General features: G+C 45.9%; 1 protein-coding gene across 3 annotated transcripts in view; it reads right to left on the bottom strand.

Moving 5' to 3' along the window:
- ARG2 (arginase 2) overlaps window positions 1-26,646 on the bottom strand; it is a 300,598-nt gene that overhangs the window by 118,473 nt on the left and 155,479 nt on the right. For all 3 annotated transcript variants that reach the window (XM_082275611.1, XM_082275610.1, XM_082275612.1), the window contains exons 4-5: window positions 16,124-16,283; window positions 1,867-1,961 (exon numbers count right to left, since the gene is read on the bottom strand). In XM_082275611.1, coding sequence (XP_082131737.1) covers window positions 1,867-1,961; window positions 16,124-16,283 — 255 coding nt within the window. The remainder of the gene's footprint in view (window positions 1-1,866; window positions 1,962-16,123; window positions 16,284-26,646) is intronic.

Raw genomic sequence — 26,646 nt, 5'->3', positions numbered from 1 at the left:
TCCCAATTGCACACTTCTCTGGATTGATGGTGAACCCTGCTCTTCTCAAGGAGTCTACGACTGCCTGAATCTGGGAAAGATGAGACTCCCAATCAGTGCTGAAAATGACTATGTCATCTAAATAGACGGAAGCATATCATAGTTGTGGACACAAAGTTTTATCCATGGCCCGTTGGAATGTGGCGGGGGCAGAGTGTAGACCAATTGGTGGCCTTCCGGGGTGGAGAAGGCGGTTTTCTCTCTGGCTTCCTTGGTTATGGGAATCTGCCAGTACTCTTTGTGAGGTCCAGCGTGGTGATATACCTGGCTGGTCCCAACCTCTCAATTAGCTCGGAATGGGATAGGCATCAAACTTGGAGACTTCATTAAGTTTTCTAAAGTCCTTACAGAAGCGAAGAGTGTCGTTGGGTTTAGGTACCAACACGATTGGACCTGACCACTCACTCTGCGACTCTTCAATGACCTCAAGCTCAAGCATTCTTTTCACCTCTTCCGACACTGCCACCTATGAACTTCTGGGATATGATAAGGCTTTAACAGGATTTTTACATTGGGCTCAGTTACAATGTCATGCTCGATGACGTTGGTGAGACCAGGCAACCCTGAAAACATGTCCCTTTTTCTTTGCAGAAACTCTTTTGCTTGTTGAGTTTGGGGGCCTATACAGGGTAGCAGCAACCTGCACCAGGTCAATCCCTTCAGGGTCCCCTGACTGGACACCTGCCACTGCAGATACCTGTTCTCTATCTCTCCAGGTTTTTTTTTAAACTTCTTTTTATTGCAAAACATAGTTTACAAAACAAAGCCTGTGGGGCATACCCCAACTTGAGACAACCATAACAACAAACATCTAATACTACAAATCTACACAAAAGTAGCTGGAGGTCAGAAAATGAGACCCCCAGACATGCATTCTGCTCATTTCTCAGCAACCGTATGATAAAGAAGAAAGATATATGTTTTATATTATAAGGAGTCTGCTTTTCCCCTCCCCCGTTCTCCCACCACACGACCGGCCCGACACCTTAGCTCAGTGTTAGGAGGGTCCCACACCCAAGCTCCACCCACCACTGCCAGATACACTAAATTGGATTTTCTACCAGGTAAATGTCTTCATGATCGAAGGATTTTAACCTACAGGATCCTGGTCTTCCAACGTTAAATCAGAGGCAATCCATAGATGCCAGACCTTTTCGTATTTCTTAGGGCAACCCCTGAATATATATACGTCGCCTTGTACAATGGCACCAGTGTTGACAAGTTGTTTCCAGAAGTTAAGGGTCAGAGGGAGTTCTGATTTCCAATTAAAGACAATCGCCTTTCTGGCACAGAATAATAGGATACCAATCAGGGTGCGCGTTGCTCTAGCAGACGCCAGCAGATCCAAGAAGGCTAATTGTTAAAGGGATCGTCCCAGTGGTCAAGCTTGAAATTAATTAGGTCACCTCCCGCCAGTAAGAGTCAATCTGAGGGCATTCCCAAAAAATGTGGGAGAAACCCGCAAATTCACAAGAGCATCTCCAACAGGAAGCCGAAACACTAGGATAGATACGGTGCAACCGCTGTGGAGTATAATAAATCCTGTGCAGTATCTTAACTTGAATCAAAACATCCCTAGTTGCTATGAGGGACTTAAACGGGAGATCCCACATATCCTCCCAGTCCTCCCCGTCCAGCCCCCCTCCTCCGCACACCACACCGCACGCAGTCCATCTAGTCCAGCTTGGGGTCTCGCAAGGACTGGAACTCTGCCAGGTGTGGATTGCAACCCACTATATATAAAGGAAAATTGTAAATTGTATGGCCAGCCGTAATGCAGGCCACTTACATTTTTCTTAAATCATAGTTTACTATTATCAAACTTACTGTTCAGCTGCATCAATATCACGCAAACCAATATATACAATATCCAATGTGGAAATGCACGGTTTTATCCAAGAAAACCCAGGGATCAGAGGAACCTACAAAAAAAAAAAAAAAAACACTTTCTACATTTCCAATATAACAAAGATATTTGCTTATTACATCTTGACAGTTATAAAATAAGCTGCCCTGAGCATGAAATATTTCCCCCCACTTGTGTATATGGCTTTAAAAAAGATCACATGTCAAGCAGGAATTTTTCAATACATTTTTAAAGTGGAAATCATATTTATTATTTTACAGGATTTATATACTGGCAACAGTTTTTGGAGGGCTTTAAATATAAAGAAGCACAGTACAGTTACAATGCAGTTTGATACACAAGGATTAGGAGGGCCCTGCTCTTGGGAGCATGCAATCAAAAAAGGGAGGGGCAGGTGATACAAAAGTAAATAGCCTTTTCATAAGGGATGAGCTAATAAAGAAAGTAGGAGTACAGTTTTAAGATGGAGGCAGGATAGGCTGCCTTGGGTTTTAAAAGACTGCCCAAATTTCCACCAGTGTCTGCAGGCTCAACAGGAACCGGCTGACATTCAGTCAGTATGTACAGCTGTCTTTCTGACAGAAGCTGGTGTAATGACTAATGACCGGCTTTTGTCGAAGGGAAATGCTAGAAAAAACAGCATCTGATCAGCGCTCACAATCAATGCCTGCGAGCGCTGATCAGTGTGTTCGGACAGGGGGGCAGTCCCCCTGTCCGAACACAAATGCACGGCAGAAAAGATCGCCAAATTAATGTTGCATGTGTTATTATGGCAATCTGTTACTTTTTTTCATTCAGGCCACCGGGTTGAACAAAAAAAGTACAAAAAAGACTTTACATGTGTACTAGGCTTAAAGGTGGACAAATTAGATATGTACTAGGCTGGCTTAAAGGTGGACAATTTGAAGTCATGGAGGTGTGCATCAGTGAAAGTAATGAGGGAGCTGGAGAACAGGAGGTTTAAGAAGGAGAAGTTTGGGTGATATTTCGAGATGAGTTTGGTGATGTAGCTGGTGGGGGGGGGGGGTAAGAATTATATATGGCTCTGTATGTTGCTAGTATTTTAGTATTTTGAATTTTATACATTGGGCTGTCACTGCTAAATGTGGCCTGGACATTTAGGTCATACCTTCCAAGTTCAAATCAATAAGAGAAACACCCAAAGTATGTGGGCTCCCCTGAACACCCCTTGCATGCCCAGTTACATGGAACAAATAGGTAATGAAATATAATCATAGAATTAATGTTATGTTAACGGTTGCATGCTGCTGCTGCTGTCAGATTCGGCCTGGGCATCTAGGCCATAATTTATAAGTTTCTGAAATGGGAAAAAAGACATCCTTTAGCAAAAAAATAACATGTAAGCAAAGAACACAGTCATATTCTGCCTCTAGTTAAACAATACTTAAATAATTTTTCAGCATATACAAAAAATTATTGTACCCACATATGCTTTGTCACTACTATTTTTCTTTGTACTGGCTTTTCAAAGTAACAGATACATCATTTAGAGTTTGGATGAAATATTTAGTGCTTAATAACAGTTTTGGTAGTTAAATATGTCAGAGGTAAAACATTATATATATATATATATATATATATATATATATATACACATACAGTATCTCACAAAAGTGAGTACATCCTTCGCATTTATGTAAATATTTTCTTATAGCATTTCATGTGACTGAAGAAATGACACAATGATACAACGTAAAGCAGTGAGTGTACAGCTTGTATAACAGTGTAAATTTGCTGTCCCCTCAAAACAACTCAACACACAGCCATTAATGTCTAAACCACTGGGAAAAAAAAGTGAAAATGTCTAAATTGAGCCCGAAGTGTCAATATTTTGTGTGGCCACCAATATTTCCCAAGACTGCCTTAACCCACTTGGGCATGGAGTTCACCAGAGTTTCACAGGTTGCCACTGGAGTCCTCTTCCACTCCTCCATGAAGACATCATGGAGTTGGTGGATGTTAGAGACCTTACGCTCCTCCACATTCCGTAGGAGGATGCCCCACAGTTGCTCAATAGGGTTTAGGTCTGGAGACATGCTTGGCCAGTCTATCACCTTTACCCTCAGCTTCTTTAGCAAGGCAGTGGTCATCTTGGTGGTGTGTTTGTGGTCATTATCATGTTGGAATACTGCCCTGCGGCCCAGTCTCCAAAGGGAGGGGATCATGCCCTGCTTCAGTATGTCACAGTACGTATTGGCATTCATGGTTCCCTCAATGAACTGTAGCTCCCCAGTGCCGGCAGTTATAATGCATCTCCAGACCATGACACTCCCACCACCATGCTTGACTGTAGACAAGACACACTTGTCTTTGTACTCCTCACCTGGTTGCCACCAAACACGCTTGACACCATCTGAACCAAATAAGTTTATCTTGGTCTCATCAGACCACAGGACATGGTTCCAGTAACCCATGTCCTTAGTCTGCTTGTCTCCAGAAAACTGTTTGCGGGCTTTTTTGTGCATCATCTTTATAAGAAGCTTCCTTCTGGGATGACAGCCATGCAGACCAATTTGATGCAGTATGAGGAATATGGTCTGAGCACTGACAGGCTGACCCCCCCACCCCTTCAACCTCTGCAGCAATGCTGGCAGCACTCATATGCCTATTTCCAAAAGACAACCTCTGGATAGGACGCTGAGCACGTGCACTCAACGTCTTTGATCGACCATGATGAGGCTTGTCCTGGTAAACCGCTGTATGGTCTTGGCCACAGTGCTCCAGCTCAGTTTCAGGGTCTTGGCAATCTTCTTATAGCCTAGGCCATCTTTATGTAGAGGAACAATTCTTTTTTCAAATTCTCAGAGAGTTCTTTACCATGAGGTGCCTGTCACGGTTCTATGGATGGGAGCCCACAGGGGAGAGGGTGACACGGGATCCCCAAGGGCGTGGAATCTAAGGACCAACCGGAGTTCCACCAGGGAACCCCTCACGGGAGTTTGGACTTAGCTGCGTGCTGACCCTAGGTCAGGACCCCCAGGTTCACCCTTCTCGCGAGGAGAGTTCCCAAAGAGACAGTGCAGGCATGGATGGATGGATGGAGCAAAAGTAGAGCCAGATAGCGAGCCTAGGTCAGTGCAGGCAGCAGACAAACATAATCAGTAGAACTAGCCGAGTCAGTACACAAGAGATTAGTCCACGAGAAGTCAGGTATGAATAATAACATGGAAGGGCTCAGGAACAAGTGTTGCTCAAGCAACCAGAAACTGGTCTGACTGGGATTTAATTAGGGAGACACATGGGAGGCTGGACAGGAAGTAGCAGGAAGGAAGGAAGGTATATTAACAATCAGGTGAAGCAGGCGACACCCACAACTGCTAAGTCAGTGCAGCAACATCATCAGCAGTAATCAGCACAGGTTTACAAATGGGCGTTCTTCTCAAACCAATCTCTTAACATTCCACGAGGAGGTGAGCTGTGAGCTAGATAGGGGGAGAAGAGTGGATGTGGTATACCTGGATTTCGCTAAGGCGTTTGATACAGTTCCCCACAAGCGCTTAATTTATAAAATAAGGTCTGCAGGCATCGACCGCAAGGTTTGCTCTTAGATACGGAACTGGCTAAAAGGGCGTGTCCAAAGGGTGGTAATAAATAGCGCATACTCAGACTGGTCTGAGGTGGAAAGTGAGGTCCCCCAAGGCTCAGTCCTGGGACCAACCTTGTTCAATTTATTCATAAACAGCATTGAGGACGGGATCAGTAGTTCGATATCAGTTTTTGCAGATGACACAAAATTGGGCAGGGCAATAACTGCTCAGCATGAAGCAGATATCCTACAGAATGACCTGGACAAAATAACAGAGTGGGAAACGACATGGCAAATGAGGTTTAATGTGGAGAAGTGTAAGGTTTTGCACTTGGGGACTAAAAACATAAAAGCACAATACACTTTAGGGGGGGAACCTTTGGGGGAATCAAAAATGGAGAAAGATCTGGGAGTCTTGGTAGAGGATAGACTAAGCAATAGCATGCAATGTCAAGCGGCAGCTGCCAAAGCCGGCAGAATATTAGCATGCATAAAGAAAGGGATGTATTCCAGAGATAAAACTATAATCCTACCACTTTATAAAACTCTGGTCTGACCGCATCTGGAGTAAGTATTCTGTCCAGTTCTCAGGAGGGATGTGTTGGAGCTGGAGAGAGTCCAGAGAAGGGCAACTAAACTAATTAGGGGATTGGAGGACATTAATTATGAAGAGCGTCTGAAATCGCTTTATGTATTCTCCCTGGAGAAGAGACGCTTGAGGGGGGACATGATAGCAATTTTTAAATATCTCAATGGGGATCTCAGCTTAGAAAAAAAGCTGTTCAGTTGAAGGGATTGCATGAGGACTCGGGGGCATACAATGCGATTAGAGGAGAAGCGTTTTAATCTCAGGCAGCGTAGGGGGTTCTTTACTGTTAGGGCTACAAGATTGTGGAATTCTCTACCACAAGAGGTGGTTTCTGCGGGTAGTATGGTGGCTTTCAAAAGACTATTAGATGTACATCTCAAGGATCAGAACATTCAGGGGTATGTGAGATGATTACAGCCAAACACACCTACACAGGTTGAACTGGATGGACTATTGTCTTTATTCAACCTCACCTACTATGTAACTATGTAACTATATGAACGCGGGCGCCCGGTAAACAACATACTGTTCGGTTACCGAGATCTTTTTTACAGATTGCCCTCTCTGTCCTCTTGATAATTGAGTCCCCAACTACCACAACCTGTCTAACCTTTCCTGACTTACGGCCCCCCTTCTTTCTGGAACCGCCCCTCCCCTGGCAGCTGGGGGAGGGTGCATGCTCCAGCTCTGCCACCCCTGAGTTGATATCCCCCTCAACCTGCAACTCGGCAAATTTGTTAGGGTGCTCCAACTCAGGACTGGCCTCCCTGACACTCCTCCCACTAACATTCCTAACAGTCACCCAGCTGCGTACCTCTGCTGCTTGCGTCTCCTCTATTCCTCCCTCCTCTATGCTGGCCCCTGCCAGCGCCTGGTGGGTCATGTCCAAGCTCCTTTCCAGGTTGTTGATGCGACGCAGTCTTGCCACTGTGTTCTCTAGATCCAGGATCTGGTATTCCAGAGCAACAAGTCGCTCACATCTTGCACAGCAGTATTCGTCCTCGATTGGTTCATCAAGGAACGCATACATGCAGCAAGAAGTGCACTGAGTGGCATCCCCAATCCTGTCGGACATTATTACCCACTACTCTATGGGGATAATGTTAACGACCTGCTCTTCCTTACCTACACTACCTCTATCTCCCCTGGTACTAAACCTGGGGTAATCACCAGTCGCTAATCTACTAACCAGTCACTAAGATACTCACCAGTCGCAAAGATACTAACAGACGCAAAGATACTTACCAGTCGCAAAGATACTAACAGACGCAAGGATACTCACCAGTCGCAAAGATACTCACCAGTCGCAAGATACTCACCAGTCGCAAAGATACTCACCAGTCGGAAGATACTCACCAGTCGCAAAGATACTCACCAGTCGCAAAGATACTTACCAGTCGCAGATACTCACCAGATACTCACCAGTCGTAAAGATACTCACCAGTCGCTAAGATACTCACTGGTCGGTCAGTCACAGAGCACCGTTGGTCAGTCGCAGATCACCGTCGGTCAGTCGCAGAGCACCGTCGGTCGGTCACAGAGCTGTCTGTCGGTCGTAGAGCAGTCTGTCAGTCGCAGAGCAGTCTGTCAGTCGCAAGCACGGTCATTCGGTCACAGATCTCTATCAGTCGCAGAGCCAGTCGGTCAGTCACAGATCGCTATCGGTCGCAGAGCACGGTCGATCAGTCACAGATCACTATCAGTCACAGAGCACGGTCAGTCAGTCCCCAAAACGCTATCAGTCGCAGAGCACGGTCAGTCAGTCACAGGTCATTATGTGGTAAGTCAGTCACAGGTCTCAATTGGTCTCAGAGCACAGTCACACAGCCGCAGAGATACTCACCAGTCGCCGCTCCTCCTCCCCTGCTTCCTGGAACACTCTCCTCCTCAATACTGTGCGGTGTCCGTCCTCCGCCGCAGCCGCCGCTCTTCAGCCCCGGTCCCTCTCTTTCCCGGTCCCGCAACCGCTCTCTGTCCCGGTCCTGCAGCCGCCGCTCTCTGTCCCGGTCCCTGAGGTCCTCTGCACCCGCACCTCTGCTCCCGCGCCGGCTTCTGGTGTCCTAGTGCGGCTCCCCCGCACGTGTCACCCGCGGCTCTCCTCCACACGGCTCTCCTCCACACAGCTCCCTCGCTGCTCGCCGGCTTCTGGTGTCCTAGTGCGGCTCCCACGCACGTGTCACCCGCGGCTCTCCTCCACACGGCTCTCCTCCACACAGCTCCCTCGCTGTTCGCAGTTGCTGCTGCTTGCTCCTCCCACCCAGTTAGTGTTATCGGTGGAGGCATTGCTTTCTTGGAGATATTTTGGTGTTCACATACACTATATCTGGCGATTTATTATGGTAATCTGGTAAGCAGATTGCACTATAGGTACTGGTCCTTGCACTTTTGGTGTGGTTATTATTTCACCATCTAGAGAAACCTTCCTTTCACACTGTATAGTTTATCACATATCAGTTTTACGCTATGGGATCCTATATCATTTATTTGTCATCATAAGCTACAAGACCTGTTACACAGTGGAAACTGATCATAGGATATCCCTTTGGAGTTCTTGGGTGCGAAACCCTTACATTGGGCGTATTATCTGAAGCTTTCTGGTAAGCAGTTTGTACAACTAGCGGATGTTCACCTTCACATAGTGGATTTCACAAACATTTTATATAAACTTTGGAATTATACAGAGACTCAAGGACTTTGGGACTCTTTTATTAATATATGTAAATTTGTGTGTTATAGCACGTATTCGGTTTATTATTATTATTTTTAATTTTTTTACGTGATTATGTAGCCCAGGAATGGAACTTTTGTTTAGGCACTTCTCCAACTTGGCATAGAGACAATTGTCCCACAGTCGCTGCAGCACAGCTTTCACATGGAGACGATGGGTGTGTAAGTCTGGAGAGAAAATAAGAATATCATCCAGGTATACAATAACACAGACATATAAAAGGTCCCAAAAGATCTCATTGACAACGTTTTGGAAGACAGCTGGGGCATTAAATAGGCCAAAGGGCATCGCAGGATATTCATAATGTCCGTCTCTGGTGTTAAAGGCAGTCTTCCACTCGTCTCCTTCCCAGATTCCTATTAAATTGTAGGCCCCCTCTAAGATCCAATTTAGTGTAAACATGAGAACCCCCAAGTCTGTCAAAGAGTTCTGAAATTAAAGGGAGAGGGTATTGGTTTTTCACGGTGATGGCGTTAGGGCCCCTGTAATTGATGCATGGACAAAGTGAACCATCTTTTTTTTCCACAAAGAAAAACCGGCTCCGGCAGGTGAGTTGGATTTCCTAATGAAACCCTTTTGCAGGTTTTCCTGAATGTATTCAGACATGGCTTGTGTTTCTGGGATAGAAAGACGGTAGACACGTCCTCGGGGAGGAGAGGTTCCTGGTAAAAGATCAATGGAACAGTCATTGTCTCTGAGGAGGAAGGCGGTCAGCGGACTTTTTGCATAAAACATCATGGAAGGACTGGTATTGGGAAGGCAAAATGGGAGCTGTGGAGGTTTCAGCCAGAGGGACACAAAGAGGTGTTAGTACCTTGGACACACATCGTTCATGACACTGAGGCCCCCAAGCCAATACTTGTCCAGAGTTCCAATCCAGATGCAGTGAGTGTTTCTGCAACCACGGGAGGGCCAGAATGATTGGACTGCAGGATTTAGGCAGAAGTAGGAAAGAGGATTCCTCACCATGCAAAACCCCAATGTGTAACGCAACAGGAGGGGTTTGAAACCTGATTGGGCCAACTGGCAAGCAGGAGCCATCTACTGCAGTCACATGGAGGGGTATAGTCAGGGCAACAAAGGAAATGCCCAACTCAGAGGCTAAGGATTGCTCAATGAAGTTCCCGGCTACTCCAGAGTCCACATATGCAGAGAGTTGATAGGCATTTTGAGCCCAATGGATAGACACCGGTAATGTGAAACGAGGGGAGTGGACAGAATTAGGGAATCGGTATAGATCACCTCCTTCAGAGTAACCTAGACCCTGGAGTTTTCCGGACGAGCTGGACAGGAGTTCAAAAGATGTCCTTTTACACCACAGAAAAGGCACAAGCCCAAACCAAAGCGACGGGTGTGTTCCTCAGGAGTGAGGCGAGTTCGCCTGAGCTGCATAGGTTCTTCCAAGGATTGAAAGGTTGGAGATGGAAAGGGTTTCATACGTTTTTGGGAAACCTGTGTTGGACAGTCAGAAGGAGGATGAGTGGATCTGGATCTTTCCAGGGCCCATTCCTGGAAGCGTATGTCTATTTGAATGCTCAATGTGATCAAATCATCGATCATGATAGGACTGGTGCGTCCATAGAGTTCATGCCTGAACACCGAAACCAAGGCCTCGCAGTTACTCTTGCTGGGTGCAAGAACGGGACCTGCTGGTAAGAATTCTATACAAATTAAAATTGCATGTGCTATACAAGTGCCAGAAATTGGGCCTTTGCCAAAGGTGGTGCCTGAACAACGTCACCAGGGCCTTGCAGTTAATGCCACTCACTGCAACTACTGCAGTCAGTGCAATACTGCTAGAGTAAAAGCAAGGCAATAGCTACACATGTCACAGTGGATTGGACTGGAGTCAGTGGGGGACTACCTCTGCAGTATGCCACTCACTGCAACTACTGCAGTCAGTGCAATACTGCTAGAAAAAAAGCAAGGCAACAGCTACACAGTGGATTGGGCTGTACTACAGTTGCAGTAGGGCACTCACTCACTGCAATAATTTTAAATCACTACTGCACTACTGCAGTAGTGATTTAAAATTATTGCAGCAGTGAGTGGCGTTCTACTGCAGTAGTAGTCCACTGGCACTGACTCCAATCCACTGTCTATGTCAATTTTTTTTTTAGCACTTTTGCATTGACGGCAGCGTAGCACAGTCAGTGCAAAACTGCTAGAAAAAATAGATAGACACAAGCTAGACAGTGGATTGGACAGACTCAGTGGACTGGTGGACAGACACTACTACTACACTTTCAAATCAATACTCCCAGTTAAGTAGAACAATATTATAGTGCAGAAAGCATAACATTTCAGCATGTTCACCAGTTAAACGGCTTCTTTTCTTTTCATAAATTGCTGCCCCTTCACTAAAAACACGCTCACTTGGTACTGAGGAAGGAAGAGCAGAAAGATATCTTCTAGCATATGAAGCAAGTTTTTTGTAGCATTTTCTTTCCACCACTGAAGAGGATCACTTCTTCTGTCAACTACTGGTTCCTTCAAATAGAGATAAAGTTCATCATCCAGGCTCATTATTGCCAATTCTGATGAATCCTCTGCATGAGGCTGAAATAAAATGCTGAACATTGCATCTATTTGACCACAATGAATTTTCTTATCTGCCCTTGTCCTTTGGGGCATTTTCTCCTGCATCCTGCTCTTCCACATCAGAAACCTGCTTTTTGTCCTTGAATTTTATTTTCCTCAGGAGGAACCTCCTGCACCTTCTGTTGAATATCTTCTGTCAGCCATTGCTTTGCCTTGGCCAATACATCATCAGAGGAGAAAGGATGGTCCTTGTATCGAGGATCCAAAAGACATGCAAGCACAACAGTTTTATTCTCCTTATGCTTCTCAAACCAGCCCACTGCCCAGGAGAGCAGGTAAGTGAACAGTGATTGAAGCCGCTGCAGTGGGTAACAATCCGGGCACAGTAAGTAGCAGGCCACAATCCAGTACAGCAAAGCCCAGCGGCACAGGGCAGCAATTCAGGGACTCTCTAGCCAACAGTGGTCAGCAGAGTGGCAGGGAAAAGGAGGCCCAGAGGGCAGAGGTCCTTCACAAAGCTATTGTGTGTCCTTGAAGGGCTGTGTGACAGGACTGCATCTCCTGTGCCATGCCTGTACATACTGTGCCATGCCTGTACTTACTGTGCCATGCCTATACCTACTGTGCCATGCCTGCACATACTGTGCCATGCCTATACCTACTGTGCCATGCCTGTACCTACTGTGCCATGCCTGTACCTATTGCTCCATGCCTATACCATCACCTGTGCCATGCCTATACCATCTCCTGTACCATGACCTGTGACATGCCTGTACCATCACCTGTGCCATGCCTATACCATCATCTGTGCCATGCCTGTGCCATGCCTGTACCATCACCTGTGCCATGACCTGTTCCATGCCCTTACCATGACCTGTGCCATGCCTATACCATCTCCTGTACCATGACCTGTGACAGGCCTGTACCATGACCTGTGACATGCCTATACCATCTCCTGTACCATGACCTGTGATATGCCTGTACCATGACCTGTGACATGCCTGTACCATGACCTGTGCCATGCCTATACCATCATCTGTGCCAAGACCTGTGACATGCCTGTACCATGACCTGTGACATGTCTGTACCATCACCTGCGCCATGCCTATACCATCACCTGTGCCATGCCTATACCATCATCTGTGCCATGCCTGTACCATTACCTGTACCATGACCTGTGCCATGCCCTTACCATGACCTGTGCCATCCCTATACCATCTCCTGTACCATGACCTGTGACATGCTTGTACCATGACCTATGCCATGCCTACACCATGACCTGTGCCATGCCTATACCATCATCTGTGCCATGCCTGTACCATCACCTGTGCCATGACCTGTGCCATGCCCTTACCATGACCTGTGCCATGCCTATACCATCTCCTGTACCATGACCTGTGACATGCCTGTACCATGATCTGTGACATGCCTGTACCATGACTTGTGACATGCCTATACCATCACCCGTGCCATGCCTATACCATCATCTGTGCCATGCCTGTACCATCACCTGTGCCATGACCTGTGCCATGCCCTTACCATGACCTGTGCCATGCCTATACCATCTCCTGTACCATGACCTGTGACATGCCTGTACCATGACCTGTGACATGCATGTACCATCACCTGTGCCATGCTTATACCATCACCTGTGCGATGCCTATACCATCATCTGTGCCATGACTGTATCATCACCTGTGCCATGCCCTTACCATGACCTGTGTCATGCCTATACCATCTCCTGTACCATGACCTGTGACATGCCTGTACCATGACCTGTGACATGCCTGTACCATGACCTATGCCATGCCTATACCATCACCTGTGCCATGCCTATACAATAATCTGTGCCATGCCTGTACAATCACCTGTGCCATGCCCTTACCATGACCTGTGCCATGCCTATACCATCTCCTGTACCATGACCTGTGACATGCCTGTACCATGACCTGTGACATGCCTGTACCATGATCTGTGCCATGCCTATACCATCTGTACCATGATCTGTGCCATACCTGTACTATCACATGTGTCATGACATGTGCCATACCCTTACCATTACCTGTGCCATGCCTATACCATCTCCTGTACCATGACCTGTGACATGCCTGTACCATGACCTGTGACATGCCTGTACCATGACCTGTGCCATGCCTGTACCATCACCTGTGCCATGCCTATACCATCACCTGTGCCATGCCTATACCATCTCCTGTACCATTACCTGTGACATGCCTGTACCATGACCTCAAAGTCACGCAATTTTTTACTGCGTTTTTTGCCGCGGAGCAATACCTATTACATTTTTCTTTTTGCGCCCCCCCCCCCAAAAAAATTTTGCAACTGGGCCTGCCTACATGCTTTGATGCCACGTGTGTTGGGTCCTTCATTCTGTTGAAGAAAGCATCTTCAGGACTCTCACACATGGGATCACAGAGGAAACAGATGAGTCGTAATGACTCAACTCCAGTGTCACTTCCTCGATGGGTACGAGCGTCTCTATAATGCTGGCTACTATGTCCCACTGATCTGCAGTAGGGCAAGAATGTCCTCCAAGTCCATATTCACCAGAATATATAGTGAGAGCTCGCTTCTGCTCCAGCAACCTCTGTAACATGTGTAGCGTTGAGTTCCATCATGTTAGAACAGCCTGTATCAGGTTGTTTTTGGGTAGGCCAAGGTCTTCCTGAATGCACCTCAGTCGCTGCTTTCCAAGAACAGAATGGTGGAAATGGTCTGCGCACTTCTTCAGCATGGTAATAATGTCCAGCAAAGCTTTCTGGTTTGACAGACCATCATTTACCACCAGTTGGAGTGCCATGCAAGTGAGGTCTGACATTTCAGCAAGTATCATACCTTTAACCATGTTCTCTCCACTGTCTCGCAGCACAAGCATCGCTCGGTCTTTGCTGATTCCCCATTCTTCTAGCATGCCTACAAACATTTCTTTAATGTACTCCCCAGTGTGGGATCCTGGCATCACTTTTGTATTCAACATCAAATGCCTTCTTGTCTATCCCCTGTCAATGAAGTGGCATGTAAGACTTTTTGGTGATTCTGTTTGTCCTAACCAGCAGTCCGTCGTGAATGAGAGTGAGTTGCCAGCATTCTCTGGTTGCAGCATAGTCTTAACTTTGTCAATGACTTTTTGGTGAATCTTTTGCAGCATTTCAGTTCGATAAAACTTGTCACTCTTCAGTGGCTCAACTATGGACATCAACCTCTTAAATCCAGAGTCAGACACTATTGTAAATGGCTGGTTATCAGACACCATCATCTCTGTGATTACTCTGTCCAGCAGTCGGGATCTTCCATCAGATTTTAGCCACCTGTTTTTTTTTTTTTAAACATATCTATTATTGTTGCCTGGGATAGGGATGATTCACCTTGTGATTAATTTTTTTTTCTGTGCTGCATTATACAATTCAAGATGATGAACTCTTAGATGGGCCCAAAGATTTGACGTATTTTTGTTTTTTGCAGTTATTGATCCCATGCTCACATTGTTTTTGCAAGTGTTGCACAGAGCTGCTGATTTTCCTGGAGATGGAGAAGAGAAATAGTCCCAGACCACACTTTTGATTTTTCTATCTCCATCCATCTCAATTGAAACAAGAGTCAGACACTAATGTAGGCTTACACAAAATGGCTTGCTGGCACCCTGTGGTTGCTGTCTGGCTGGCACCCTGTGGTGGGTGGGTGGCTACCTGGCTGGCACCCTGTGGTGGGTGGCTGGCTGGCACCCTGTGGTGGGTGGCTGTCTGGCTGGCACCGTGGTGGCTGTCTGGCTGGCACCCTGTGGTGGGTGTCTGGCTGGCACCCTGTGGTGGGTGGCTGGCTGGCACCATGTGGTGGGTGGTGGTCTGGATGGCACCCTGCGGTGGGTGGGTGGCTGGCTGGCTGGCACCGGGTGGGTGGCACCCTGGCTGGCTGGCACCCTTTGGTGACTGGCTAGCTAGCACCCTTTCGTGGCTGGCTGGCACTGGATGGGTGGGTGGCTGGCTGTCATCAACCTTTGGTGGCTGGCTGGCACCCTTTGGTGGCTGGCTGGCAGGACCCATTTTGTGGCTGGCTGGCTGGCACCCTGTGTGGTGGCTGGCCTGGCTCGTACAGGCCCAGGGCCTGTGGCTGGCTAGCTGGTACAGTCAGGACTCAGGCAGGGCCTGTGGCTGGCTGGCTGGTACACATACACAGTGGACTGTGTGGGACTGGGTTGCTAGCTAGCACTGGGCAGCTGTGGGTGATGGGTGGGTGGCAGTGGCGGCTGTGTTACAGAACAGAACAGACAGATACAGAACAAATGTCAGAGTGTTGGTCACTGTTATCACAGAACAGATACAGAACATGTGTCAGACTGTTGGTCACTGTTCACTCACTAGATGTAGAAGAAGAAATCTGTCCCGACCGACCTCCTGTGCCGCATGTAGACTCCAGTGTGGCTGTGGCGGGTAAAAGACACTGTAAGGAGGCAGAGGGAGGCAGCCTAAGAGCTGTCCAGTGCGCGGAGGCACATGGCGCAGCATACGCGATGACGTCACAAAATATCGGCAATATCGGTAAATCCAAAGGTCGATTCCATATATATCGGGGAAAGTGCATATCGGCCCCTGATATATGGGTGATGCCGATAATCGGTCGATCTCTAGTTTTAACCAACAAAATGTATGCCTCTCTATTTTGATGCTCATTTGATGAGGCTCCACGTACCCCAGCTTCAGCTAGCTTACACCTTGCCTCAATGTGTTCTCTCTAGTAAACCTACCCACCCCAACAAAGTAATGAAATAATTATCTTGCAATCCTCCAACTTTACCTTGTCTTGGAGCTCTCTCAAGAGAAAGGATACCGGCTGTCCATGGAGATTTCCTGATGAGGTAGTCAGTGGGGTGTTGATGTCAGCATGTGCATCGACCCAAATTACACATAGATCTGAACAGTGTTGGGCATGACCGCTAATAGTGCCAAGTGCCAGGCTGCAATATTAACAAAGATTAAAATACATTTAGAACAATAACAGAACACTGCATCTAAGTTCTGATACAAAACCTCACATATCAATATTGTACTATACTGTAACACAATGTCCCCTAAAATACAGGTATTCCTTTGTGCAGTTTTCCTGACCAGGTTGCTTGCGGTCTTGGAGGCCAATGCAGTCTCTCCATTGAGTAAGACATAGGCAAGCTGAAGGCTAATTTAGCAACTTTGGGGGCATTACAAACTCAATTTACCTAACAAGAGGAGGTATCTCTGTTTCGAAAGAATGTGGCATGAGGGGATCTGAAAAGGGAATTAAATGTGATTAAGGAAGTGAATTTTAGGTTAACAGTCTGTAAAAGTGTCAGAATTATTTAGACCTGATGTGAACCTAAAGCTAGCCAAACGTGGGCTGGATGAGAGAAAAACAATCGACCAACAGCTGCTTGAGTATCCTATTAGAAAGACTGCCTGATAGGATGCAGCCACTGTTCACGATATTATTTTTCCATCTACAGCATGGCCACCCATGGCTTGAATTTTCACTCATTCAGTAAAATAATTGGCCAAAATGTAATCCATGTATAGCCGGCTTTACTGCTGAGGGCTGCGTATATTGCATGTTCCAGCTCCAGTTTGCCAGTATCCGAACAGAGCTGGAGCAGGGATTTAAAAAGTGAAGAAAGTGCTAACTAAAGAAAAATGTGAGATGGGTTGTGGGGGTAGAATGGGCGTGTGGCATTGGAGAGTGTGGCATTGGTATACTGACCAAGACTGTATGGTTAGCAGTACTTCACAGGACTTTCTGCTATGGCTAACAGAAGGTGAAATCAGGGAAAGGCTGGATAAAATGAACACAAGTAAATCACCAGGCCGGATAGTGTACATCCGAGAGTACTTAAAGAACTCAGTAAAGTTATATCTAGACCACTGTTCCTGATCTTTGCTGACAGTATTATGACTGGATAAAAGCTAACGCGATACCAATATATTCAAAAAAGGGCAGAGCCGTATCCCGGGTAATTATAGGCCAGTCAGCCTGACGTCAATAGTATGTAAACTTCTGGAGGGGATGATAAGGGACTATATCCAAGAGTTTGCTAAAAGCAATAATATCATCAGCAGTAATCAGCATGGGTTTACAAGGGGCGTTCCTATCAAACCAATCTGTTAACATTCTACGAGGAGGTTAGCTGTGAGCTAGATAGTGGGAAACCTGTGGATGTGGTGTACCTGAATTTCGCTAAAGCGTTTGATACAGTTCCCCACAAACGGTTGATTTATAAATTAAGTTCTACAGGCATCGGCCACAAGTTTTACTCTTGGATACGGAACTGGTTAAAGGGGCGTGTCCAAAGGGTGGTAGTAAATAATACATACTCGGACTGGTCTGAGGTGGTAAGTGGGGTCCCCCAAGGCTCAGTTCTGGGTCCAATTTTGTTTAATTTATTTATAAATAGCGTTGAGGATGGGGTCAGTAGCTTGATCTCAGTTTTTGCAGATGACACAAAATTGAGCAGGGCAATAACTTCACATCGGGAGGCAGAAATCTTGCAGAATGACCTGAACAAAATAACAGAGTGGGCAACTACATGGAAAATGAGGTTCAATGTGGATAAGTGCATGGTATTGCACTTAGGGACTAATAACGTAAAAGCAAAATACACGCTAGGGGGGGGGACCTCTGGGGGTATCAAAAATGGAGAAAGATCTGGGAGTCTTAGTAGCAGATAGACTTAGCAACAGTATGCAATGTCAAGCTGCGGCTGCCAAAGCTGGCAGAATATTAGCATGCATAAGGAAGGGGATGTATTCCAGAGACAAAACTTTAATCCTTCCACTTTATAAATCACTGGTCTGACCACATCTGGAGTATTCTGTCCAGTTCTGGTCACCAATCCTCAAAAGGGATGTGTTGGAGCTGGAGAGAGTACAGAGAAGGGCAACAAAACTTATTAGGGGATTAGAGGACCTTAATTACGAAGAGCGTTTGGAGGTGCTTTATTTATTCTCCCTGGAGAAGAGACGCCTGAGAGGGGACATGATAGCAATTTACAAATACCTCAATGGTGATCAGAGCATAAAAAAAAAAAAAACTATTCAGTCGCAAGGAATGCATGAGCACAAGAGGCCATACAATGCGATTAGAGGAGAAGCGTTTTAACCTCAAGCTATGGAGGGGGTTCTTTACAGTAAGGGCTACAAGACTGTGGAATTCTCTGCCACAAATGGTAGTAACTGCGGGAAGTATGGCTACTTTTAAAAGACTCTTGGACATATATCTCAAGGACATTAAAATTCAGGGGTATGGGAAATGATTCACACCAACACAGGTTAAACTGGATGGGCTATTGTCTTTATTCAACCTCAACTACTATGTAACTATGTAACTAAGGAAATTAAATGGACAGAGCTGATGGGATCTGGGAGTAGTTTCTAAAATGACAAGTGGGAATGTTTATTATGCTGACCAAAGCTGCCTGCCTGCCACCAGTATTCCAGATAATTCTCCTTTAACCCTTTTATTACTGCCACCGTATGTAGTATAGCACAGAAGTAGAAGAATGTAAGAAAATTTGCAGAGCTAGTTTCAGGTTCTACTAAAACGGATCACTTCTATTAGCATGAAGACTCTTTAAAGTGTTTTTCATAGAAAATATTGAGTATACTATTTTGCCATCATTTTGTAACAGCATGCAATTTTAAGTTTTGAAGTATATGTATATATTTACTCAGCTCAGTCTCATCCTTTATATTTTACAGAAACTTTAGCGATTTGATTGTGTTTGTGTGCAATACAATTTTTTTTGTGTTTATTTTTTTACTGAAAATATTGGTACGGGAAGCCGAGAATAAGTCCTGGACAGTGTCATCTTAATAGTAACATGGGCCCTGGGCAAAGTAATATATTGGAGCCCCTACCAGGGAGTTGGTGACCTGAGGCAAAAATGTGTGTGGTTAAATTATGTTACATATAGGGCATTGCTGTCCCACCCCCTCTACACACTGTCCCCTATTTCCCCTGCACACACTGCTAGATTTGGCCATGATCTTACCACTGCTTCTGCTTGTGTGGGTGGGACGTGTACTGCTCCGATCCCCACCAGCCCACCAACCCTCCTATTCAACCCATGTGATTAGAGCAGTATACATCCTGCCAACACAAGCAGCAGCAGCAGTAGAATGCAAAGTCCCAGAGAAGCGCCAGAGACTCTGGGGGAGGGATGGGGGGGCTGCGGGGCGCCCCTTATACACTTGGGGCCCCTGGGCAGTGCCCATGTTGGCGATTGTGTTAAGACGGCCCTGGTTTTGGAAGGTTGTTATGTTTCACCTACTTTTGGACCATATCCCTCTAAAAGGGTAGTTTTAGTGTACTCAGGGGTTCACACCTGCACAGGGTTCCAAGGTAAATAGTTCAATCACAAAGGAGGGGACTGGCTTACAGTTCTCTCGGCATTGGTAATTTCCTATTTGGGATCTGAAATTTTGAAAATGCCTTTTTATTGAAAAATTTAAATGAATAGGTATAAAACATAGCCTTAGGGCATTCCCCGCTAATCAATAAATAAAACACAGAACTACTAAATAACACATCCTATTTAGAACAAAAAAACATTCCATACACTTCGCTCAGTTATTCTCTTATGGAATTCAAGGGTTAATGAATTATAAGGAGATTCCTGTTCCCTCTCAACCATTCACTTGTAGTTGGATTCATACATGAACAAATTTAACATGAGTCACTGCAGAGGAGTATATCCGTACATATCGTAGGGTAAACCTTATCAGGAGTCAATGGATTCATTCCATGGACTCCTGATCATCTTCTGTATATTCTGAGTCTGTCCACAAGTGACAGACCTTCTCAAATTTTTTAGGGCAACCTATAGACAAATAAGTAGCTTTGTATAAGGGTATAACCATATTGATTATATGCTTCCAGAAGGGCAGAGTAGGGGCCGTATCTGATTTCCACTTGGGCACTATAGCCTTCCTGGCATAAAATAATAAGAGATCCAATAGAGTGCGCATCACCCTATTAACGGCCAAAGTGTCAACTAACCCCAAGAGGCAAACGCCAACCTTTATAGGGACATGCTTAGTAGTCAATATAAACTGAGTCACTTCCCAGCGGTAGCTACTACTCTGAAAACACTCCCAAAAGATTTGGGCAAATCCCACAGGGTCACTAGAGCATATCCAACAGCAAGAAGAGGAATAAGGGTAGATAAATGTAGTCGTTGTGGTAGCAAAAAAATTCTGTGCACTATTTTAAATTGGATTAACTGGTCTTAAGTTGATATTAGTGCTTAAAATGGGCTGTCCTAGAGATCTTCCCAATCTTCATTGTCCAAGTCTTGCTCCTCTGAATGCCACACAGCAAGCAGGGCATCTAATTCCTCATGAATGGAGGGCAGTGGTGACTTTTAGATCACAGGTAGTGTTTTTTTGAGACTGTCATCCCAAAGGAGAACCTCCAAATCACCCAGCTCTAATCTAAACTAACAGGACTCAAATTGTGATGCATAGGCATGTCGGAGTTGCAGGAATCGGAAAAAGAATACATTATTATCTTTTAGCCTGTCAAACATAAATAGTGCACTCCCACGACAAATATCTAAACAGGTATCTGACTCCATTATCAGCCCAAAGACGGAGGTCCGCTAGGGAATGAAATTACTGTAACATAGGTTTGAACCAAAGTGGCATTGATAGGGGCCTTTTTACCCTTCACTATATTGGGTTTAGTAATGACAACATGCCAGGCCTTAATAACTGCCCTCATAAGGGCAAGAAAGGGGTGGATGAAAGACTTTCAGACCCCTGTAGAGGAGGTTACAGAGGGTCTCATAGAAATCTGAGTGCGTAGCTTCTAATACTACTCAGGCATTTGTGTCATCAGACATAAGACAGTTAGGAGCGTGGGTGAGAATGGCTGACAAGTAGTAGGTATAAAAGTCTGGGCAAGCCAATTCCACTTGTGTCCAAGGTCTGCGTAAAACTTACCTGCTAAATCTAGCTGGGCGGAATTGCCATAAGAAGGAACCTATAAGTGAATCTAATTGTTTAAAAAAGGATTTTGGTAGCCAAACTGGGGATTGCCTAAAGCTGTAAAGTAGAACTGGCAGGATTTTCATTTTTATTACGTTCATTTTCCCAATAAGCGATAAAGGGAGATGTGACCAGGCTTTCGGCCCCTGTTTACACCACTGAAAAGTTGGGGACAAATTAAGCTGTCTGAAATCTTAATCCCTAAATATTTAATGGATATATTTAGGAGGCAAGAGACATGGGATTTTTACGGTGCATAAGTGCCAGTTCACACTAATACGACTTGTCAGGCGACTTGGTCAGCCTGGCAAGTCGCGCACCGTCGTGGTCATTGAGTAGTACAGGACCAGTTCTAATAGGAGCGACACAAGTCGCTACTACTTAGAAAAAGGGTCCTGTACTACTTCAGGGCGACCTGGAGGCGACTTGCATTGACATTCATTTTATGAAGTCCGTGCAAGTCGCGCCGAAGTCACGCTGCACGCGACTTCACAGCACACGACCTAGTATGAACCGACAGTAAAAGACTTTAAAATTAAAAAGAATAACAAAATATAATTGAAAACATCCCTGATTAAAAATACATATATTAAAAACATTAAACAGTATTCATACGATTAGTGTGTGTATGCAGTAACTCCAGCTCTACATGTTTCGCCAACCATTGGCTTCCTCAGGAGACTTTGATGAGTCCAGCATGCAAACTTGCTAACTGTGTAAAATCAAAACCTGCATGTTGAAAGAGTAATTAGGAGGAGATATCAGCAAACAGCAGGGGGGGAGTGTAAGGTGTCCATACATTGTTTGTATGTTATAAATAACCGGTTTACACCAAAAAATGGGAAAGAGAGTAGAAGCCAAAAGGAGGATCAGCTGGATGACTGCCAAGAGGTATATAAATCAAATCACTCCCAGAGTATAAACTTCAGTAACTGACTTCAAGCCAGTAGGTAACTTTAAGGTAAGTATCTCATTGTCTCAGATGTAAGTTCCAGTATATAAATCGGCCCATTGCAAGGGTGAATTAGGGTCAGCCAACCTTTTAGCCTCCTGATCAATCAGTAAAACAAGGGATTTACTCCAGTTGGTATGTAGACCAGAGAGCACCGCAAAGAGGTCCAAGATCTGTAATGCTTCCGAGAGGGAGGTGCGGGGATCCCGTAGAAGGATCTGGAATTATGGAGGTTCATTGAGATACAGTATTCGAAAGAACCTCCACCCCTGATTACAGGGACTCTGGACCTGAAAAGGGTAAGCTCCAGACGTGTGGTTCATTTTGCTCGAAATCTAAATTTAAATGTATCCGAATTTCCACAACTGTACAAAATTTCCACAAATCCAAAATAAAAATAAACAATATAAATAAAATGTATTTGTTTAAATCGGATGTTTGAAGCATCTGAATGAAACAAATGATTTAAATGAACTCAATAATAGTTGGTTATTAAGGAGTGGTGTGGCCTCCCGGCTGCTGCGTCCTTGACAACCGATAACACATCTGTGATGAACGCCCATTTGCTGGGACGTTCGTCACAGATTACTGGAGGAGTGTGGAGGCCAGCCTCCTGCCCACGGACTACAGCCCTGGCTTGTAGGGGAGCGCGGCTCTGGTTGGGGGTGTATGCTGGGGGACCCTTGGGGTACTGTTACTTTGAGTTCAAGTCCCTGTCACCCCAAGCGACACAGACTTTGGGCCTAAGCTGCATATTACAACAAAGGACTTCACACAATGAGAGACTAAACAGATGCTTATGACATAAGACTCAGCTATGGTATACTGGGGGGATGTGAATTGACACTTAATTTATTATAAGGTGTGTTGAAAATGGAGACGGGAAGTCTGAGAGCCTATGTCTTCTGCTTTCATCTGTTTAGAGGTGGAGTGTGTTCACACTTGTAGGAATGCGTATTTGGCTATGTTTTGGGCTTGTTGTTTGTTGAGTGAATTATGATAATGTTGCAGTCTCATTCACCTATTGTCTCTTTCCAGATGACCAAGGTGTGTTGACTATGTTCTGTACGCAATTGCATTTGCATATGATAATGAAATCAAACACATGAGACTGTATATATTGAAAGTGAGTTGTTGAATAAAGTGTCTTTTGTTTTACCCTTCATCGAGCTTAGGCTGATGTTTGGGGGGGGGGGGGATTGAGGGGCCAGGTCACTGCATCACGTGAGATTCTGGATACCTAAGACAGAAATACTTGGTCCAAGTATTGGGGATCTGTTACACTGGTGGCAAGCGGTGGGATTCTTTTCTGAATAGATCCCAAACCAGGAATGCAGTGAGGAGCCCAGCAGCATCTCGGTCTAAGGAGGAATTCAGGAGATGGAGCGAGCTAGCCCCCGGGCAGTGTCCCCATATGAGGTGGAGTTCCAGCAGGGACTAGAAGACATACTGGCAAAGGAACAGGGCCATATGTCAGCCAAGGACAAGGGGAACTGGAGAAAATATGTAATGCAAGAACTCTGGCAGGAGTCCATGGAGGTAGCACAGCTTTGGCGGAAAGAGAAGCTTCCAAGTACAGCGCAACGTTGGCAGGAACAAGTGAGCCAACGGATGTTTATCCTGGGAGAACAACCCTTGAAGCAGTGGGAAAGGCACCTTGAGTGCCTGGTCCAGAGAGAAATTATGCTGGACGACTCATACCGGGCACTATGGTGGTACGCAGTCCAACAAGACCATTGGTTGGCAGAAGGCATTCAACCAGAGGGGGGGGCTATAATGACCCAGGCCTGTTGTGGAAGGCCATGGAGGAGAATGATGATTTTGGCAGCCCTGCGATGTCACGGTTCTGGGCTATTTATTATTACCGGAGAAGGATGCTACCAGTCCAGTTGTTGTTGGAGCTGAGACTAGACCTCATTTACCTGGTTATCATCGAGTGGGGGTTGGAACAGAACTACCAACACCTTCTAGACTTGGTCCAGCAGCAGCCAACAGCACTGGGGGTGGAGATGATCGTGCCCACTACCCAGGACCAGCCAGAGGTACCGGGAGAGGCGATTGTAGGTCCCTCGTCCCAGCAGCAGCCAACAGCACTGGGGGTGGAGATGGTCATGCCCACTACCCAGCACCAGCCAGCATTACCAGGAGAGGCGATTGTAGGTCCCTCGTCCCAGCAGCAGCCAACAGCACTGGGGGTGGAGATGGTCATGCCCACTACCCAGCACCAGCCAGCATTAGCGGGAGAGGTGATTGTAGGTCCCTTGTCCCAGCAGCTGAGTGCCTACCCAGCGGAAGAGCTGGCAGCTGGGCGGAATCCCAATGGTATCTGCCCACCAGTCCATGCAGCTTTTGGCATAAAAGGGGTGGATGGGGCCGTGGCCTCCACCCCTGGATTACAGAGATGCTGGGCAATCGGCCCAGATCCCCAACCCCCAAGTATGGGGGCCCATGCCACCCTGATTTTGCCCCTCCAGCAACCATGGAATGCCTCTGGAGTGGATTATAGCTGGTGCCCTGCCCAGGAAGACCCCGGATATTTTAATTGGGACGTAGGGCAGGAGGCCCTGCGGAGCATGGCACAGCCTGGCAAAAGACACTATACTAACACAGACCCAAACCAGTTGGAGGTCTGGTTAGTCTCCCCAGGAGGAGGGAGATATGTGACGAACGCCCATTTGCTGGGACGTTCGTCATGGTTTACTGGAGGAGTGTGGAGGCCAGCCTCCTGCCCACAGACTACGGCCCTGGCTTGTAGGAAAGCGCGGCTCTGGTTGGGGGGTGTATGCTGGGGGACAATTGGAGTACTGTTACTTTGAATTCAAGTCCCTGTCACCCCAAGCAACACAGACTTTGGGCCTAAGCTGCATATTACAACAAAGGACTTCACACAATGAGAGACTAAACAGATGCAAATGACCTAAGACTCAGCTATGGTATACTGGGGGATGTGAATTGACACTTAAGTTATAATAAGGTGTGTTGAAAATGGAAACGGGCAGTCTGAGAGCCTATGTCTTCTGCTTTCATCTGTTTAGAGGTGGAGTGTGTTCACACTTCTAGGAATGCGTATTCGGCTATGTTTTGGGCTTGTTGTTTGTTGAGTTAATTATGATAATTTTGCAGTCTCATTCTCCTATATTCTCTTTCCAGATGACCAAGGTATGTTGACTATGTTCTGTACGCAATTGCATTTGCATATGATAATGAAATCAAACACATGAGACTGTATATATTGGAAGTGAGTTGTTTAATAAAGTGTCTTTTGTTTTACCCTTCATCGAGCATAGGCTGATGTTTGGGGGGGAATTCAGGGGCCAGGTCATTGCATCACGTGAGATTCTGGAGACCTAAGACAGAAATACTTGGTCCAAGTATTGGGGATCTGTTACAACATCTGTTATCATCGGGATTCCTGTTGAAATAAACCAGTGCCGGCATTAATAAAAAAAAAATGGGTACATCTACCCCTACTCATTCACCAAATAAGTGTCAAAAATAAATAGGAAAACAGAGAGTTTTGACAAGTCCTTTGTTAAAAAACCAAAACTATGTACCCTGAAGTAAATCCAGCGTCAATCATGAAAAATGTGGCCGCTGACCCAAACGATACAAAAAAGCTCTGCACCCGTCGCTTGCTATTGGTGGGAACCAGAAGTGTCGGAGGTAAGTGTTGGGTGTGGAGATTTTTTTTTTTTTTAGGTCAGCCGTGGCGTTCATCATGATTGACACTGGATTTACTTGTGTATTACTAGGGTGATATTGTTTTTGTCTTTTAATAAAGGGCTTGTCAAAAACGTGTTGTGTATGTTTTTATTTATATTTGACACTTTTCTTGGTGAATGAGCAGGGGTACAATGTACCTCTACTTATTCATATAGGGGGGCTTCCAGATTCTGATAAACCCCGCACAGAATGCCACAACCACTGCCCAGGGTTGTGGTGAAGAGGCTCTTGGGGGGAGACAAGGTGCTTTGGGGGGAGGGGCCGCCCTGCCACAAAGCACCCCCCATGTTGAGGGTATGAGGCCTGGTACAGTTTAGAGGGGGGGTGGCTCGCTTGTTCCCTCCTTTCCTGACCTGCCGGGCTGCATGATCAAATTTGGGGGGACCCCACGCCGGTTTTAAGGGGTTTCCCTTAAAATACATAAGAGACATAAAGGGCCTGGTATGGATTTGAGGGACCCCCCGCGCTGTTTTTGTAAAACATGCTGGCACTAACAGCAGATGAGTCATCGGTTGTTAGAGATGCAGCAGCCGGGAGGCCTCCTCGCTCCTTAACAACCAGCTATTCTTCACAAAGAATTTGGATCGGATCAATATTTTGGATTCAATATGAATTTGAATTTGTTTATAAAG

Source organism: Pelophylax lessonae (assembly GCF_965119305.1).
Source record: "Pelophylax lessonae genome assembly, chromosome: 13".
Lineage (NCBI taxonomy): Eukaryota > Metazoa > Chordata > Amphibia > Anura > Ranidae > Pelophylax > Pelophylax lessonae.
Note: the sequence above shows the minus strand (reverse complement) of the source record. Positions and strands in the feature narration are given on the sequence as shown.